Here is a 19,428-nt window from a genome sequence, read left to right as displayed (position 1 = left end):
GAATGGAAGTTAAGGCAGTTGTATGTTCCTCCTGCAGAATGTGGGAGGTAAGGGTCGCCAAGAGTGTCCCTGCTGACTGCATCTGCGGGAAGTGCACCCAACTCCAGCTCCTCGAGAACCGCGTTAGGGAACTGGAGCTGGATGAACTTTGGATCATTCGGGAGGCGGAGGGGGTTATTGAGAGGAGTTATGGGGAGGTAGTCACACTTCAGGTAAAAGAAGTAGGTAGATGGGTTACCGTCAGGGGAAGGAGAGGGAACCAGCAGGCAGTGCAGGGATCCCCTGTGGCCGTTTCCCTCAACAACAGGTATACCGTTTTGGATACTGTTGCGGGGGACGACTTACCATGGGTAAGCAATGGGGTACAGGTATCTGGCACAGAGTTTGTCCCTGTTGCTCAGAAGGGAAGGGGAAAGAGGAGCAGAGCATTAGTCATTGGGGACTCCATAGTTAGGGGAACAGATAGGAGGTTCTGTGGGAATGAGAGAGACTCACGGTTGGTATGTTGCCTCCCAGGTGCCAGGGTTCGTGATGTCTCGGATCGTGTTTCTGGGATCCTTAAGGGGGAGGGGGAGCAGCCCCAAGTCGTGCTCCACATAGGCACCAACGACATAGGTAGGAGGAAAGATGGGGATTTAAGACGGAAATTCAGGGAGCTAGGGTGGAAGCTTAGAGCGAGAACAGAGTTGTTATCTCTGGGTTGTTGCCCGTGCCACGTGATAGCGAAGCGAGGAATAGGGAGAGAGAGGAGTTGAACACGTGGCTGCAGGGATGGTGCAGGAGGGAGGGTTTTGGTTTCCTGGATAATTAGGGCTCTTTCTGGGGTAGGTGGGACCTCTGCAAACAGGATGGTCTTCACCTGAACCAGAGGGATACCAATATCCAGGGGGGGAGATTTGCTAGTGCTCTTTGGGGGGGTTTAAACTAATTCAGCAGGGGAATGGGAACCTAAAATGTAGTGCCAGTGTACAGGATGTTGAGAGTAGTGAGGTCAGGGATAAGGTAACAAGGACGCAAGAGGGCACTGGCAAGCAAGAACCTGGTTTAAAGTGTGTCTACTTCAACGCCAGGAGCATCCGGAATAAGGTGGGTGAGCTTGCAGCATGGGTTGGTACCTGGGATCCTGATGTTGTGGCCATTTCAGAGACATGGGTAGAGCAGGGGCAGGAATGGATGTTGCAGGTTCCGGGATTTAGATGTTTCAGTAAGAACAGAGAAGATGGTAAAAGAGGTGGGGGGGGGGGCGTGGCATTGTTAATCAAGGAGAGTATTACAGCGACAGAAAGGACGTTTGAGGACTCGTCTACTGAGGTAGTATGGGCCGAGGTTAGAAACAGGAGAGGTGAGGTCACCCTGTTGGGAGTCTTCTATAGACCTCCGAATAGTTCCAGAGATGTAGAGGAAAGGATAGCGAAGATGATTCTCGACAGGGGCGAGAGTAACAGGGTAGTTGTTATGGGGGACTTTAACTTTCCAAATATCGACTGGAAATACTATAGTTCGAGTACTTTAGATGGGTCAGTTTTTGTCCAGTGTGCGCAGGAGGGTTTTCTGACACAGTATGTAGACAGGCCAACCAGGGGCGATGCCACATTGGATTTGGTACTGGGTAATGAACCCAGCCAGGTGTTAGATTTAGATGTAGGTGAGCACTTTGGTGATAGTGATCACAATTCGGTTAGGTTTACCTTAGCGATGGGCAGGGACAGGTATATACCGCAGGGCAAAAATTATAGCTGGGGGAAAGGAAATGATGATGCGATTAGGCAAGATTTAGGATGCGTAGGATGGGGAAGGAAACTGCAGGGGATGGGAACAATCGAAATGTGGAGCTTATTCAAGGAGCAGCTACTGCGTGTCCTTGATAAGTATGCACCTGTCAGGCAGGGAGGAAGTTGTCGAGCGAGGGAGCCGTGGTTTACTAAAGAAGTTGAAGAACTTGTCAAGAGGAAGAAGAAGGCTTATGTTAGGATGAGACGTGAAGGCTCAGTTAGGGCGCTTGAGAGTTACAAGCTAGCCAGGAAGGATCTAAAGGGAGAGCTAAGAAGAGCAAGGAGAGGACACGAGAAGTCATTGGCGGATAGGATCAAGGAAAACCCTAAGGCTTTCTATAGGTATATCAGGAATAAAAGAATGACTAGAGTTAGATTAGGGCCAATCAAGGATAGTAGTGGGAAGTTGTGTGTGGAATCAGAGGAGGTAGGGGAAGTGTTAAATGAATATTTTGCGTCAGTTTTTACAGTAGAGAAAGAAAATGTTGTCGAGGAGAATACTGAGATTCAGACGACTAGGCTAGATGGGATTGAGGTTCACAAGGAGGAGGGGTTATCAATTTTGGAAAGTGTGAAAATAGATAAGTCCCCTGGGCCAGATGGGATTTATCCTAGGATTCTCTGGGAAGCCAGGGAGGAGATTGCAGAGCCTTTGTCCTTGATCTTTATGTCGTCATTGTCGACAGGAATAGTGCCGGAAGACTGGAGGATAGCAAATTTTGTCCCCTTGTTCAAGAAGGGGAGTAGAGACAGCCCTGGCAATTATAGACCTGTGAGCCTTACTTCGGTTGTGGGTAAAATGTTGGAAAAGGTTATAAGAGACAGGATTTATAATCATCTTGAAAAGAATAAGTTCATGAGAGATAGTCAGCACGGTTTTGTGAAGGGTAGGTCGTGCCTCACAAACCTTATTGAGTTTTTCGAGAAGGTAACCAAACAGGTGGATGAGGGTAAAGCAGTGGATGTTTTTTTTAAATTTTTTTTTTTTTGAGATACAGCACTCAAACAGGCCCTTCAGCCCACCGAGTCTGTGCCGAACATCAACCACCCATTTATACTAATCCTACACTAAGCCCATATTCCTAGCAAACATCCCCACCTGTTCCAATATTTCCCTACCACCTACCTATACTAGTGACAATTTATAATGGCCAATTTACCTATCAACCTGCAAGTCATTTGGCTTGTGGGAGGAAACCGGAGCACCCGGAGGAAACCCACGCAGACACAGGGAGAACTTGCAAACACCACACAGGCAGTACCCGGAATCGAACGCGGGTCCCTGGAGCTGTGAGGCTGCGGTGCTAACCACTGCGCCACTATGCCGCCCTGGTGCCGGATGTGGTGTATATGGATTTCAGTAAGGCGTTTGATAAGGTTCCCCACGGTAGGCTATTGCAGAAAATACGGAAGTATGGGGTTGAAGGTGATTTAGAGCTTTGGATCAGAAATTGGCTAGCTGAAAGAAGACAGAGGGTGGTGGTTGATGGCAAATGTTCATCCTGGAGTTTAGTTACTAGTGGTGTACCGCAAGGATCTGTTTTGGGGCCACTGCTGTTTGTCATTTTTATAAATGACCTGGAAGAGGGTGTAGAAGGGTGGGTTAGTAAATTTGCGGATGACACTAAGGTCGGTGGAGTTGTGGATAGTGCCGAAGGATGTTGTAGGGTACAGAGGGACATAGATAGGCTGCAGAGCTGGGCTGAGAGATGGCAAATGGAGTTTAATGCGGAAAAGTGCGAGGTGATTCACTTTGGAAGGAGTAACAGGAATGCAGAGTACTGGGCTAATGGGAAGATTCTTGGTAGTGTAGATGAACAGAGAGATCTTGGTGTCCAGGTGCATAAATCCCTGAAGGTTGCTACCCAGGTTAATAGGGCTGTTAAGAAGGCATATGGTGTGTTAGCTTTTATTAGTAGGGGGATTGAGTTTCGGAGCCACGAGGTCATGCTGCAGCTCTACAAAACTCTGGTGAGACCGCACCTGGAGTATTGCGTGCAGTTCTGGTCACCGCATTATAGGAAGGATGTGGAAGCTATGGAAAGGGTGCAGAGGAGATTTACTAGGATGTTGCCTGGTATGGAGGGAAGGTCTTACGAGGAAAGGCTGAGGGACTTGAGGTTGTTTTTGTTGGAGAGGAGGAGGAGGAGAGGTGACTTAATAGAGACATATAAGATAATCAGAGGGTTAGATAGGGTGGATAGTGAGAGTCTTTTTCCTCGGATGGTGATGGCAAACACGAGGGGACATAGCTTTAAGTTGAGGGGTGATAGATATAGGACAGATGTCAGAGGTAGTTTCTTTACTCAGAGAGCAGTAGGGGCGTGGAACGCCCTGCCTGCAACAGTAGTAGACTCGCCAACTTTAAGGGCATTTAAGTGGTCATTGGATAGACATATGGATGAAAATGGAATAGTGTAGGTCAGATGGTTTCACAGGTCGGCGGAACATCGAGGGCCGAACGGCCTGTACTGCGCTGTAATGTTCTCATTCTAATTCTATGTCCCCTAGTAACTGACTCTTCCACCCTGGGAAAAAGCTTCTGACTATCCACTCTGTCCATGCCGCTCATAACTTGGCAAACCTCCATCAAGTCACCCCTCCACCTCCGCCGTTCCGGTGAAAACAATCCGAGTTTATCCAACCTCTCCTCATAGCTAATGCCCTCCAGACCAGGCAACATCCTGGTAAACCTCTTCTGTACCCTCTCCAAAGCTTCCACGTCCTTCTGGTAGTGTGGCGACCAGAATTGCACGCAATATTCTAAGTGTGGCCTAACTAAAGTTCTGTGCAGCTGCAGCATGACTTGCCAATTCTTATACTCTGTGCCCTGACCCATGAAGGCAAGCATGCCGTACGCCTTCTTGACTCCCTTATCCACCTGCGTTGCCACTTTCAGTGACCTATGGACCTGTACGCCCAGATCTCTCTGCCTGTCAATACGCCTAAGGGATCTGCCATTTACTGTTTACTTCCCACCTGCATTAGACCTTCCAAAATGCATTACCTCACATTTGTCCGGATTAAACTCCATCTGCCATTTCTCCGCCCAAGTCTCCAACCACTCTATATCCTGCTGTATCCTCTGACAATCCTCAACACTATCCGCAATTCCACCAACCTTCGTGTTGTCCGCAAACTTACTAATCAGACCAGCTACATTTTCCTACAAATCATTTATATATACTACAAACAGCAAAGGTCCCAGCACTGATCCCTGCAGAATACCACTAGTCACATCCCTCCATTCAGAAAAGCATCCTTCCACTGCTACCCTCTGTCCACTGTGACCGAGCCAGTTCTGTATCCATCTTGCCAGCTCACCTCTGATCCCGTGTGACTTCACCTTTTGTACCAGTCTGCCATGAGAGACCTTGTCAAAGGCTTTACTGAAGTCCATAGATAACATCCACTGCCCTTCCTTCATCAATCATCTTCGTCACTTCAGCAAAAAACTCAATCAAATTAGTTAGACATGATCTCCCCTTCACAAAACATTGCTGCCTCTCGCTAATAAGTTTGTTGTTTGCAAATGGGAGTAAATCCTGTCCCGAAGAATCCTCTCTAATAATTTCCCTACCACTGACCTAAGGCTCACTAGCCTATAATTTCCTGGATTATCCTTGCTACCCTTCTTAAACAAAGGAACAACATTGGCTATTCTCCAGTCCTCTGGGATCTCACCTGTAGCCAATGAGGATGCAAAGATTTCTGTCAAGGCCCCAGCAATTTCTTCCCTTGCCTCCCTCAGTATTCTGGGGTAGATCCTATCAGACCCTGGGGACCTATCTACCTTAATGCTTTGCAAGACACCCAACACCGCCTCCTTTTTGATAATGAGATGACTGAGACTATTAATTTCCATTAATTCTGATGAGTTTTTTTTTTTCGGTGGCAAGTGAAAGCGGGTGGGGTAGGACCAGGTATTTTGCCCTGCCTAAGTGGCCTGTGGATAAAAATGTTTGAGAATCACTGGTCTAGCTTGGCACCCAACAGTATCATGACTGGCATTTAACACTAAATGCCAATCATTGTACCAGGTACTGCAGGTAAATGGTAACTAATACTTTTCCCCTATTGATAAATCTAGGCAAGAAAGAGCACAAGAGAAAACTGTACTTATTTTTTCTAAAGCTAAGTCTCAAAACAGTCAGGGGGGGGGGGGGGGGGGGTTTACTAACTTGTCTGTAATTGCTTCCATAAACTCGTCAATAAGTTCATCATAGCGGTGTGAACGGTCTCTCTTCTGGTAAAGACCCATGTAAAAGGGATCTTTCAGTAGTGTCTACAAAAAGAAAAAAAAAGTGTGAAGTCTGAAAAGACCTATTCCTAAGCCAGTTTTATATATTCTAGTGGCATTCCCATGGAATTGCTCAGAATTAGATGAAGCAGTGTGTAAAAATGTAAGTTTTAAAACACTAACAAGCATAACTCCCACTCCAAACAGTCCAAGGGATGCCATCCTATCCAAAAAAATTTCACATTCTTTCTTTCTCCCACCTTTCAATTGTTCAGATTACAAGACAGAGAGACAGAAACCAAGACAGAGCAACAGAGGCATGCAGTTGATGAGACAACAAAAAGACACACACCCAAACAGAAAGAGATATACACCCACATTGAAATTTAGCCTAGGGTTTTCCAGGGTGGTTGCATAGTGAATAAACTTGTTAGAATGGAGTACTAAAACAATTCACATCAAGATTTACAGGCTCAGTGGTCAAAGGATGTCCATGCATATGCAGCACCACGGGATAGCGAGTCAAGACCTGCATGTTGAAAGGTTTTTATCTCTATGCTCTAAAAGAATGTGATGACCATGCATGCAAATATTTGCTACTACAGCAAACAGTTTTAACTGGTAGAACTTAAACTAGAACAAAACGTGTGTTTTTGACAGCATACAAGTCCAACAGAAATAAAACACAGAACCGACAGATCACCACAAGCACATGCATGATGACTCACTGACAAAAGTGAAGAGAAACCGAACATTACAGCACATCTGAGTAGTAAATTCAAAGTACCAGCCACTGCTGAATCAATAAATTCAAAAGCAGCAGACACCAGCAAGTTAAAAAGGACAAGCAGACAGCAGTGAACTAATAGTCACGAACAAGTAGACATCAAAAATCAGTGTAGTAGCACGCAGTGAATCAATACCCCCTTTCTAACTTCACTACCCACTTTCTCTGCTGCCACCCACTACCTCCCGCCCATATCCACTAATTAACTTTCATCTTTCATCGGCAGTTTACTTTCAAATGATTATGGTGCACTTTCTGGCTGCAAAGACAAATACAAGTTTTTTCAACTATACAAGAGGTTTTTAGTTTGTTAAGGCTCTTAAAACAGATAATATACATTTGTACAATAAAATTAGTTTATTTATAAAAGTTTGCCCGGATTAAAATTCAGTGGTGGCAAAGAGAAGTGGCAGAAGACCTCCAAAGCAGGAAAAGCAAAGGGCTCTCAAATTTCACATATTAGAATAGACACCCGTCAATTCCTGTTCGTGCACAGATTGCAGGCTGGGAAATTTTGCAAACAAAAAATTCTGTTCTGCTTTCAACAAGCCAGCACAGGCATGATGGGCTGAATGGCCTCCATCTTGCTGTCTGATTCCATGACTATTCATTTACTTGACAGGACTTTGAAGGTTCATTATGCAACGTAAAATATCTGAACGATAAAGGTTTTTAAAAAGAAATAAACAGCAACAACTTGGAGGCCTATCACATGGTTTCAAAGAGTTTTAAAAAAGGATTTAGTTACACCACCTTTTCAGTATTTCAATTGACCTATAAAAAACTGAATAAAAGTAAAGCAATACCAATTAATGGAGCAATAAACATTTTAAATACATTGAGTATGACCCAGATTTCTTTGTCAGCTGAAAAGAAAATTATTATCCAAGAAAGTGAACACACAACTGGAAGGCATTACACGGATTAGAATTTTTAACATTCAATATTCAAAAGATGCCATAAATACAAAAAAAAATATCTATCAGATCTTAGACTAATGGCTCAAGCTAGTGGCTTAAAAAACCAAAAGCTTTCTCTCTCCCAAACACAAAAAACAATTCTTTGGGTTGAAAACATGTATTTAATTTTTAAAAAAGCAAAGCATTTTCAAAAAGAGAAGATATGCTTAAAATTTGATCCTCTGGGTAATGTATCATCAACTAAAACTGATTCATTTACTCCAGAGGAAGGTATGGCAGGTAATACGCAACTGCATAATGTACAGTTAATGTTTTGCACACTTACCTCATTATCAGTACCCACGTCGATACAAACAGGAAGGCAGCTACGGGGATCAATTCCAGCACATGTTGTATATAGACACAGCTTTCCCACCGGTATTCCCATCCCATAAACCCCCAGGTCTCCGAGTCCCAGTATCCGTTCCCCATCTGTTACAACTACAGCCTAAGATGAGAAATAAAATTGAGTTACTAATCTGTGCAACAAACCCTTCAACATGCTTTTAAATCACAGCACCCCTACATTTAAAAAAAAATGTAGTAATAATTAGTTACATGAACTGGGAATATTTCATCTTCCATATTTTTGGATAGCAGTAGTGCATTTATTACAAAAAAGTTCAGGGTAAACATTTCCAAAGTGCAATTGAGGCGAAGTATTTAGTCATTCCATAAGAATGTAGCAGCAGGATCAGCAGTACTGCAAGGATTTAAATGTCAAACAGATTATGCAATTCTCTTCCCATTGTACAGATCAGCAAACTCAAGATAAATTTAACACTAAGGACAGCAAGGACCAGAAAGACTAAAGCATTAGCATATACAAAATGACTAGAATGTCAAAAATCCTCCCCCATCAAATATTTGGTTTTAGTTTTGTGAATGTCTGAGCAGGATGTTATTGCTAAGAAATTATTCAAGCATCAACAACTCCCAGATCAGGTATAGCCATCGTAGCAATCATATTCTTCAAGCAACTTACATGGCTCCATTCTTGTTGCTTTTCCTTTAAAATCTCTACCACCCCACCAAGTTCATCCCCAAGGTATGCTTCCCTCCTTTCCTCACTCAGCCTCTGCAGTGCGACTCCTCATCCACAGTGACTTCAATCTCCAGCTCAGCTCTCTCTGCCCAGTCTCCTCCAAACTCTCAGCCCTCCATATAAATTTTTCTACTTATCGTGTCAGCTCCCATGGCCTTTCAACTCCTCAGGTCTCCAAGACTGGCAAGGCCATTTCTGACCACAATCTATATCCCTCGTCACGAATACCCCCATACTTCTATTCAAACCATCTCCTTCTGCATCTGCCCTTGGAAAAGAAACTCTCAACTCACACAAAACAGCACTTTATGAGACGAAGTAGTCAGGCTTGTGGCTTTCCATTCACTACTGTACTTTAACAACCAGTTCAAGGAGCGCCATGACTTCTATCAACAAGAGACCTTCGATAGGTAGTAAGTTAAAAAACAGGACCTCGAGGGTTGTAATCTCTGGATTACTCCCTGTGCCACGCGCCAGTGATGCTAGAAATAGGAAGATAGTGCAGCTAAACACGTGGCTAAGCAGCTGGTGTAGAAGGGAGGGTTTCAGATATCTGGACCATTGGGCTCTCTTCAGGGACAGATGGGACCTGTACAAGAAGGACGGGTTGCATCTAAACTGGAAGGGCACTAATATCTTGGTTGCAAGGTTTGCTAGCATCACTCAGGAGTGTTTAAACTAGTGTGGCAGGGGGGTGGGAACCAGAGCAGTAGGACAGCTAGTGAAGAAAATGAGGAGGACATAGTAAATAAGGCCAGTAGGACTAAGAGGAAGAGCAGGCAGGGAGATGTTGCAGAGCACAGCGGGACTGGTGGTCTAAAGTGCATTTGTTTCAATGCGAGAAGTATAACAGGTAAGGCAGATGAACTTAGAGCTTGGATTAGTACTTGGAAATATGATGTTGTTGCTATTACAGAGACTTGGTTGAGGGAAGGGCAGGATTGGCAGCTAAATGTTCCAGGCTTTAGAAGCTTCAGGCAGGATAGAGGGGGATGTAAAAGGGGTGGGGGAGTTGCATTACTGGTTAAGGAGAATATCACAGCTGTACTGCGGGAGGACACCTCAGAGGGGTCATGCAGCAAGGCAATATGGGTGGAGCTCAGGAATAGGAAGGGTGCAGGCACGATGTTGGGGGTTTACTACAGGCCTCCCAACAGCCAGCGGGAGGTAGAGGAGCAGATATGTAGACAGATTTTGGAAAGATGTAAAGGTAACAGGGTTGTAGTGGTGGGTGATTTTAACTTCCCCAATATTGACTGGGACTCACTTAGTGCTAGGGGCTTGGATGGGGCAGAATTTGTGAGGAGCATCCAGGAGGGCTTCTTGAAACAGTATGTAGATAGTCCAACTAGGGATGGGGCCATTCTGGACCTGGTATTGGGGAATGAGCCCGGCCAGGTGATCGAAGTTTCAGTAGGGGAGCATTTCGGGAGCAGTGACCATAATTCCATAAGTTTTAAGGTACTTGTGGATAAGGATAACAGTAGTTCTCGGGTGAAGGTGCTAAATTGGGGGAGGCTAATTATAACAATATTAGGCAGGAACTGAAGAATTTAGATTGGGGGTGGCTGTTTGAGGGTAAATCAACATCTGACATGTGGGAGTCTTTCAAACGTCAGCTGATTAGAATCCAGGACCAGCATGTTCCTGTGAGGAAGAAAGACAAGTTTGGCAAGTTTCGGGAAGCTTGGATAACACGGGATATTGTGAGCCTAGTCAAAAAGAAAAAGGAAGCATCTGTAAGGGCTGGAAGGCTCGGAGCAGATGAAGCACTTGAGGAATATAAAGACAGTAGGAAGGAACTTAAGCAAGGAGTTAGGAGGGCTAAAAGGGATCATGAAAAGTCACTGGCAAACAGGATTAAGGAAAATCCCAAGGCTTTTTATACATATATAAAGAGCAAGAGGGTAACCAGGGAAAGGGGCGGCCCACTCAAGGACAGAGATGGGAATCTATGCGTGGAGCCAGAAGAAATGGGCGAGGTGCTAAATGAGTACTTTGCATCAGTATTCACCAAGGAGAAGGACTTGGTGGATGATGAGCCTAGGGAAGGGAGTGCAGATAGTTTCAGTCATCTCATGTCTTGCAAAGCATTAAGGTAGATAAGTCCCCAGGGCCTGATGGGATCTACCCCAGAATACTGAGGGAGGCAAGGGAAGAAATTGCTGGGGCCTTGACAGAAATCTTTGCATCCTCATTGGCTACAGGTGAGGTCCCAGAGGACTGGAGAATAGCCAATATTGTTCCTTTGTTTAAGAAGGGTGGCAAGGATAATCCAGGAAATTATAGGCCAGTGAGCCTTACGTCAGTGGTAGGGAAACTATTGGAGAGGATTCTTCGGGACAGGATTTACTCCCATTTGGAAACAAACAAACTTATTAGCGAGAGACAGCATGGTTTTGTGAAGGGGAGGTCGTGTCTTACTAATTTGATTGAGTTTTTTGAGGAAGTGACGAAGATGATTGATGAGGGAAGGGCAGTGGATGTTGTCTATATGGACTTTAGTAAAGCCTTTGACAAGGTCCCGCATGGCAGACTGGTGCAAAAGGTGAAGTCACACGGGATCAGAGGTGAGCTGGCAAGATGGATACAGAACTGGCTCAGTCACAGAAGACAGAGGGTAACAGTGGATGGGTGTTTTTCTGAATGGTGGGATGTGCCTAGCGGTGTTCCGCAGGGATCAGTGCTGGGACCTTTGCTGTTTGTATAATATATATATATTTATATATATAAGCATATATAAATGATTTGGAGGAAAATGTAGCTGGTCTGATTAGTAAGTTTGCGGACGACACAAAGGTTGGTGGAGTTGCGGATAATTTAGTTTTTAGTTTTAGTTTTAGAGATACAGCACTGAAACAGGCCCTTCGGCCCACCGAGTCTGTGCCAACCATCAACCACCCATTTATAGTAATGCTACACTAATCCCATATTCCTACCACATCCCCACCTGTCCCTATATTTCCCTATCACCTACTTACACTAGGGGCAATTGCTAATGGCCAATTTACCTATCAACCTGCAAGTCTTTGGCATGTGGGAGGAAACCGGAGCACCCGGAGGAAACCCACGCAAACACAGGGAGAACTTGCAAACTCCACACAGGCGGTACCCAGAATTGAACCCGGGTCACTGGAACTGTGAGGCTGCGGTGCTAACCACGGCGCCACTGTCAGAGGATACAGCAGGATATAGATCGGTTGGAGACTTGGGCGGAGAAATGGCAGATGGAGTTTAATCCGGACAAATGTGAGGTAATGTATTTTGGAAGGTCTAATGCAGGTGGGAGGTATACAGTAAATGGCAGAACCCTTAGGAGTATTGACAGGCAGAGAGATCTGGGCGTACAGGTCCACAGGTCACTGAAAGTGGCAACGCAGGTGGATAAGGTAGTCAAGGAGGCATACGGCATGCTTGCCTTCATCGGTCGGGGCATAGAGTACAAAAATTGACAAGTCATGCTGCAGCTGTACAGAACCTTAGTTAGGCCACACTTAGAATATCGCATGCAATTCTGGTCGCCACACTACCAGAAGGACGTGGAGGCTTTGGAGAGGGTACAGAGGAGGTTTACCAGGATGTTGCCTGGTCTGGAGGGCATTAGCTATGAGGAGAGGTTGGAAAAACTCGGATTGTTTTCACTGGAACGACGGAGGTGGAGGGGCGACATGATAGAGGTTTACAAAGTTATGAGCGGCATGGACAGAGTGGATAGTCAGATGCTTTTTCCCAGGGTGGAAGAGTCAGTTACTAGGGGACGTAGGTTTAAGGTGCGAGGGGCAAAGTTTAGAGGGGATGTGCGAGGCAAGTTTTTTTTTTTTTTTTTTTACACAGAGCGTGGTGAGTGCATGGAACTTGCTGCCAGGGGAGGTGGTGGAAGCAGATACGATAGCGACGTTTAAGAGACATCGTGACAAATACATTAATAGAAAGGCAATAGAGGGATATGGGCCCTGGAAGTGCAGAAGGTGTTAGCTTCGGCAGGCATCAAGATCGGCGCAGGCTTGGAGGCCCGAATGGCCTATTCCTGTGCTGTACTGTTCTTGGTTATTGTACTACTTTCCCTTCCTTGCCAAGCCAATAACTGCACCCCCACATCGGGTCACTGTAGTCCTAGCCATGAAACATCTCTTTTGAGCATCTCCATATCCCCTCTCCAAGTTCATCTTGCTCATATGATCTACCTCCTTCTACTCCATTTCCTGATGTTTATATGGCTCCCCGTCTTCAGGCATGCTTTTCCTCCCTTTCAAGGTCATCCCCTTCTTCAAAAGACACCATCCTTGACATCACACCTGCCAACCACACTGCTTTCCAACTATCCTACTGTCCTATCAGTGATGTCTTAGAATGCATCGTCAACATGCAAATCAATCCCTCCTGAAACTCTGTGCACCACCTTAGAAACCACTCCTTCCCCCTCCACCCCCCCGCCCCCTCCAAACACCCTTACCACCTCAACCCACTCCCTCTCACCATCATCTAGGATCAGTTTTTACATATACACAATTTCTCCCACCTCTCTTAAACCCTTCACTGGCTCTATTCCATTACTTCTTGTGGCTCAATCTAAGAATTCAATATAAGACAAGTTCCTGATATCACTTGTCAGGAAAATACTGAAATCCATTATAGAGGATGTGGTAACAGAGCACTACGAAAAACAAGATGAACAAGCAGATTCAATACAATTTAATGAAAGGGAAATCGTGCTCGATAAATCTATTGGAACCTTTTGAAGATATAATTAATAGGGAAATAGAGAGAAAACAGTGGATGAAGTATATTTGGATTTTCAAAAGATATTCGATAAGGTACCACATGACAGACTGTTGAACAAGATAAGGACTCCTGAGGTTGGCGAGTAATATTAGCATGGATAAAGAACTGGTTAAAGGACAGAGAACAGAATAGGAATATTTTCAGATTGGCAGACTGTTAAAGTGGAATTCTGCAGTTATCTGTGCTGTGGCCTCAGCTATTTACGACCTATATTAATGTTTTCGATGAGGGACCAAGTATAACGTATTCAAGTTTGCTAATGATACAAAGCTAGGTGAGGAAGTAAGCTCTGAGGTGGACAAACAGTCTGCAAAAGGATATGGATGGGTTAAGTGAGTGGGGAAGGTAGCAGCAGATGGGGGATAATGTGGAGAAATTCGATTATTCACTTTGGTAGGAAGAAAAGAAAAATTAAATACTTCTAAACAGTGAAAAACTATCAAACGTTGGTGTTCAGAGGGATTTGGGTGTCTGTGCAAAATACATAGGATAACAGACAGGAACAGCAAAATTTAGGAAGGCAAATGGTATGTTGGTCTTTATTGTAAGGAATTGGAGTACAAGAATAAGGAAGTCTTGCTGCTATTATACCGGACTATGTGTACAATTTTGGTCTCTGTCCCTAAGGAAATTTGTACCTAAGGAAAGCTAGAGCGAGAGTAAAAGTTTTTGCACAAAAACAGAAAATACCAGAAATACTCAGCAGGTCTGGCAGCATCTGTGCAGAGAGAAAGAGTTAATTTCTCAAACTGATGACCTTTAAGGGAATACACGATAAATGGCAGGATTCTGAGAAGTGCAGAGCAACAGAGGGAGCTTGGAATGCAGGTTACAGATCCTTCAGGGTAGCAGAACAGGTAGTTAAAGGTGATCAAAAAGACATATGGGATACTTTCCCTTATTACCAATATTCTATATTATAAGAACATGGAGGTTATGCTAGAACTGCATGAAAAATTAGTTAGACCGCAGCTAGAGTACAGTGTACAATTTTGGTCTCCGGATCACAGGAAGGATGTTATTGCACTAGAGAGGGTACAGAGGAGATTTATGGGGATGTTGAGAGGAATGGAGAACTCTAGCTATGCAGAAAGATTAGTCAGGCCACGGTTGTTTTCTTTGAAACAGAAGAGGTTGAGGGTGGTTGAATTGAGGTGTATATAATTACAAAAAGGTACTGGACAGAGTAGATAGAAAGTTAGCAGAGGTGTCAATAACCAGACAATTAGAAAGGAGCTGAGGAATAATATTTTCACTCAGAGGGTGGTGGGATCTGGAACTCACTGCCTGAAAGGATGGTAGAGGCAGAAACCTTCATCGCATTTAAAAAAATACTTAGATATGCACTTGAGGTGCTGTAACCCAAAGGGCTACAGGCCAAGAGCTGGAAGGTGGAATGAGACTGAATAGCTCTTTTACAGCCAGCACAGACACAAGCCAAATGATCTCCTTCTGTGCCTTAAAACTTTCTATGTTTCTATGAAAGATATATTGCTTTGGAGAGGGGTGCAATAAAGGTTCACTTGATTCCTGGGATGACAAGGTTGTTCTATGGAAGACAGATTGAGTACAATGGGTCTGCACTCTGGAGTTCAGAAGAACGAGAGGATCTAATTGAAACAAAAAAATTCTGAAAGGACTTGACAGGATAGTTGCCGAGAACTAGTCTGGACCAGGGGTCATAGTCTCAGGATAAGGGGGTGGCCATTTCAGACAGAGAGGAGGAGAAATTATTTCACCCACAGGGTTGTGAATCTCTGGAATTCTCTACTTAAGAGGGCTGTTGAGTATATTCAAAGCTGAAATTGATTACTCTTAGAATTTTGGACTATAAGGGAATCAAAGAGGACCTGGTGGCAAAGGATCAGCCATAATCTGATTAAATGGCAGAGCAGGCTCAATGAGCCATCTGGCCTACTCCCGCTCCTATTTCTAATGTTAAGGACCTCCAGATTAACACTGGGAAGAACAAAACCATTGCCTCCGGACCCGCCAGACTCCATGCTCTCGCCACTGACTCCATTCCCTGACTCAATCTAAGAAACTAACCCCTTTTTTTCTCTCCCCTATCCCATTGTGTAGTTGTGGTATTTTTCATGTGTAACCCTTACAATCAGCAGAGAGTTCTCACTGCATCAGCCTGGGCGAGACGAGAGAAGTTCTCATTGGGAAATGGACCAAGGCCAACATTTCTGGTTTAAACGTCCTCATTAATATCACTCAATAATATGAAGCCACCAAATATCCCAGACTGGATAGATTTATTCATCATTTCATTATTAATGCTACAGATTATAAATTTGAAGTGCTGGGGAACCAGGAAGGAACACAGACTGGAAGTGATCTCTGGGTTTAGGTAGCTCATACAGTCTAACATTTAAGGAAACATTCAATTCGCCCAACTGGATTACCGTCCAGTAACTCCAACTGACCACATGCAGAAACATTACTGCAGTGCTCAAACACTAGAATGCACCAGGCTTGATATCAACCGTATTTTTAAATGCACCATTTATTCTTTACCTTTACATCTGCATCTGGCCAGTTGTCAAGAATTGATCTTACGTGACCTTTGTCCATAATGGAAATAAACACACCTCTGTTGCAATGGGAAAGAAAAATGAACATAGAAAAATGAAGAATGTCACATTTAAAAAGTGAAAATTTAAAAATTTACTCTAAGAACACAAAAAATAAGGAAATAAAAATATTTCAGTCCATCAAAGCTAACAATAAAACTTTTATCTTAACAGTCAAGACATTTTTGCATACCCCTAATATCTTTGTCTCTACTACTTTGCATGGAAAGGTTTTTCAAACACATATTTCATACACAGAATTTACATCACAGAAACAGGCTATTCAGGTGTTTTATGCTCCACCCATGCCTCCTCCAACTCCATCTCACCCGTCAAGTATTCTTTCCATTCTTTTCTCCCTCATGTATTTACCTAATTTCCCCTTAAATGCATCTATGCTATTCACCTCAACATTAGTGGGTTCCACATTCTCTGAAGTAAAGAAGTTTATCCTGAATTATTTGCTTGACTTATTAGTGACTTTTATTTATGACTACTAATTTTGGAATTCACAAGTGGAAACACCTCTATGTCTACACAATTAGTTCCACTCTTCTGCTCTTTCCCCATGGCCCTGCAGTGTTCTCCCCCTTCAAGCATTTAACCAATTCCCTTTTGAAAGTTACTACTGAATCTGCTTCCACTACCCCTTCATCATAACTTGCTGCATAAAGAAAATTAATCTCACCTCTGGCTCTTTTGCTAATTACCTTTAATCTGTGCACTCTGGATATCAACCTTTCTGCCAGTGGAAAACAGCTCCTCTTTATTTACTCTCATCAAAATCTCATGATTTTGAACATTTCTATTAAATCTCCCCTTAACCACTATAAGAAGATTAATCCCATCTTCTCTAGTCTAGTTATGTAACTGTAATCCCTGGTACCATTCTAATAAAGACAGCCAGACTTGCATCGATATAGCACCTTTCACAAGCTCAGAACATCCCAAAGTTCTTTACAGCTGATGAAGTATTTTTGAGTGTAAGCACCGTTGCAATGTCGGGAATTGGCAGTCAATCTGCATGCAGCAAGCTCCCACAAATAACAATGTGATAATGACCAGAAAATCAGTTTTGTGTTGCTGATTGAGGCATAAATATTAGCCAGGACACCAAGGAGAATTCCCCTGTTCTTCTTCCAAAAGTGCCATAAGGTGTTTTACATCTACCTGAGGGCAGATGGCACCTCAGTTTAACATTTCATCAAAAGATAGCACCTCTGGAGAGTGCAGCACTCCCTCATGACTGCACTGGAGTGTCAGTCTTGATTTTTGTGATCATATCTTGGAGTGGGACTACAATAATAGATCTCAATGGTGCGCTTCACAGATAAATTATGACATTAACAGTGAATATATCATACAATCTGACAAAGCAAAACTACAGGGAAAAATCTAATACCTTTTTTGCCTGCAATACAAATGTGCAAGTTACTTTGTTAGGGAGGTTATGCTTCAGTTATACAGGGCATTGCTGAGACCATCGGGAGTATGGTGTACAGTACTGGTCTGCTTATTTAAGCAAGGATGTAAATGCATTGGAAGCAGTTCAGAGAAGGTTTACTAGATTAATACCTGGAACGGGCAGGTTGTCTTACGAGGAAATGTTGGACAGGCTAGGCTTGTATCTGCTGGAGTTTAGAAGAGTAAGGGGTGACTTGATTGAAGCATATAAGATTGTGAGGGGCCTTGACAGGGTGGATGTGGAAAGGATGTTTCCTCTTGCGGGAGAATCTAGAACTCAGGGATCACTGTAAAAAATAAAGTGGCACCCATTTAAGGCAGAGGTGATAAGAATTTTTTTCTGAGGGTTGAGAGTCTTTGGAACTCTCGCTCAAAAGGTGGTGGAAGCAAGTCTTTGAATATTTTTAAGGCAGAGGTAGATAGATTCTTGATAAGCAAGGGGGTGAAAAGTTATTGGTTGTAAGCAGGAATGTGGAGTCGAGGTTACAATCAGATGAGCTATGATCTTACTGAATGGCAGAGCAGACTCGAGGTGTCGATTGGCCTACTCCTGCTTCTAATTCATATGTTCCATTTCCCTTCCTCAAAACCTCTTCTCAGTTATTATATAATGAAAAAAACTTTTGCTCCCCCTTTCCCACTGTGGCTTTTAAAACTCTTGCAAGCACAGCACTAGATTTCTAGCTATAATTATATATACAGATATACTGTAACCTTAAGGAAAAAGAAAAGAACCTAAGAAAGAGGAACTGGAGTAGACCATTTGGCCCTCAGAGCCTGCTCTGCCATTCGACTAGACCAACTGCCTCAACCCCACCTTCCCGCACTATCCCCCATCTCTTGATTCCCCTCGTACGCAAAAATCTATCAACCTCTGTCTTGAAAGTACAGAACAACTGAGCATGGGGTAGAACATTCCAGAGATTCACAACAGAGAGCCAGGCTGAATATAGAAGGTTCAGAGGTGAATTGAGAAAGCAAATAAGAGAAGCAAAGAGAGTATGAAAAGAGGCTGACAGCTAACATAAAAGGGAATCCAAAAGTCTTCTCTAAGCATATAAGCAGTAAATGGGTGGTAAAAGGAGGAGTGGGGTCTATTAGGGGATTTACGCATGGAGGCAGGGTGCATGGCCAAGGTTTCAAATGAATACTTTGCATCTGTCTTTTCCAAGGAAGATGCTACTGCACAGGTCATGGTGAAACAGGAGTTAGTTCCGACACTAGATGGGTTTAAAATTGATAAGGAACAGGTATTGGATAGGTTGTCTGTAATTAACGTTCATAAGGCACCAGGAATGGATGAGATGCACCAAAAATACTGAAGGAAGTGAAAGTGTAAACTGCAAAGACACCGACAATTTTCCAATCTTCCTTAGACTCAGGAGTGGTGCCAGAGGACTGGTGAATTGAAAACATTCAAAAAAAGATAAGCCCAGAAACTACAGGCCAGTCAGTTTAACCTCAGTGATGGAGAAGCTTCTAGAAATGGTAACTCGGGACAAACTTATTACTTGTACAAATTCAGGTTAATTACAGAATGCCAACATGGATTTGTTAAGGGCAAATAATGTTAAACTAACTTGCTTGAGTTTTTTGATGAGGTAACAAGAGTGTTGATGAGGGTAATGCTGTTGATGCGGTGCACATGGATTTCCAAAAGGCATCTAATACAGTGCCACACAACAAACTTATGAGCAAAGTTAGAGCTCATGGAATAAAAAGGGACAGCAGCAACAGATACAAAATTGACAGTGATAGGAAACAAAGAGTAGTGGTAAATGGTTGTTTTTCGGACTGGAG

General features: G+C 43.6%; 1 protein-coding gene across 1 annotated transcript in view; it reads right to left on the bottom strand.

Moving 5' to 3' along the window:
* me2 (malic enzyme 2, NAD(+)-dependent, mitochondrial) overlaps window positions 1-19,428 on the bottom strand; it is a 108,180-nt gene that overhangs the window by 49,353 nt on the left and 39,399 nt on the right. Inside the window, exons 5-7 of the mRNA XM_068030570.1 lie at window positions 16,109-16,184; window positions 8,045-8,206; window positions 5,954-6,057 (exon numbers count right to left, since the gene is read on the bottom strand). Of these exons, the coding sequence (XP_067886671.1) occupies window positions 5,954-6,057; window positions 8,045-8,206; window positions 16,109-16,184 (342 nt within the window). The remainder of the gene's footprint in view (window positions 1-5,953; window positions 6,058-8,044; window positions 8,207-16,108; window positions 16,185-19,428) is intronic.

Source organism: Heterodontus francisci, chromosome 1 (genome assembly GCF_036365525.1).
Source record: "Heterodontus francisci isolate sHetFra1 chromosome 1, sHetFra1.hap1, whole genome shotgun sequence".
NCBI classification, from domain to species: domain Eukaryota; kingdom Metazoa; phylum Chordata; class Chondrichthyes; order Heterodontiformes; family Heterodontidae; genus Heterodontus; species Heterodontus francisci.
Note: the sequence above shows the minus strand (reverse complement) of the source record. Positions and strands in the feature narration are given on the sequence as shown.